Source organism: Charadrius vociferus, unplaced genomic scaffold (genome assembly GCF_000708025.1).
Source record: "Charadrius vociferus isolate BGI_N301 unplaced genomic scaffold, ASM70802v2 scaffold1565, whole genome shotgun sequence".
In the NCBI taxonomy this organism is placed as follows: Eukaryota; Metazoa; Chordata; class Aves; order Charadriiformes; family Charadriidae; genus Charadrius; species Charadrius vociferus.
The window spans coordinates 23860-24611 of record NW_009648368.1 but is presented as its reverse complement, the minus strand read 5'-3'; the positions used below and the strand labels follow the sequence as shown (position 1 = coordinate 24611).

General features: G+C 60.9%; 1 protein-coding gene across 1 annotated transcript in view; it reads left to right on the top strand.

Annotated features, from left to right (window-relative positions):
* Window positions 1-581, top strand: part of LOC104286678 (very-long-chain enoyl-CoA reductase-like) — a gene marked incomplete at its 3' end in the record, with an annotated part of 5853 nt that extends 5272 nt beyond the window's left edge. The window contains exons 7-8 of the mRNA XM_009885295.1: window positions 39-142; window positions 483-581. Of these exons, the coding sequence (XP_009883597.1) occupies window positions 39-142; window positions 483-581 (203 nt within the window). The remainder of the gene's footprint in view (window positions 1-38; window positions 143-482) is intronic.
* Window positions 582-752: the final 171 nt, after the last annotated feature.

Genomic DNA, 752 nt, shown 5'->3' with positions numbered 1-752 from the left:
CCACCACGTGTCCCCCCGGTGTCCCCACCTGTCCCCAGCGTGTCCCCAACCCCTCCTGCTTCCCCCCAGAACTGCACCTACTACTGGGGCTTCGCCGCCTGGATGGCCTATTACATCAACCACCCGCTGTACACCCCCCCCGGTGAGTGTCACCGTCACTGTCACCGTCCTTGTCACCCTCCCTGTCCCCTGTCACACCAACCACCCACTGTACACCCCCTCCGGTGACTTTCACCATCAATTTCACCCTCCCTGTCCCCTGTCACACTAACCACCCGCTGTACACCCCCCTGGTGAGTGTCACTGTCACTGTCACCGTCCCTGTCATCCTCCCTGCCCCACCATCTCCCACTGTACACCCCCCTGGTGTGTGTCATCTCACTGTCACCTCTCCCTGTCCCCTGTCACATCCACCACCCGCTGTGCACCCCCACAATGAGTGTCACCATCCCTGTCACCCTCCCTGTCCCCTGTCACACCAGCCACCCACTGTACACCCCCCTTGGTGCATGTCACTGTCACTGTCCCCGTCACCTTCCCTCTCCCCTGTCACACCAACCACCCGCTGTACACCCCCTCCGGTGAGTGTCACCTCACTGTCACCTCTCCCTGTCACACCAATTACCTACTGTACAACCCCCAGGTGACTGTCACCATCACTGTCACTGTCCCTGTCACCTTCCCTCTCTCCTGTCACACCAGTCACCCACTGTACACCCCCCCAGGTGACTGTCACCATCACTGTCACCTCT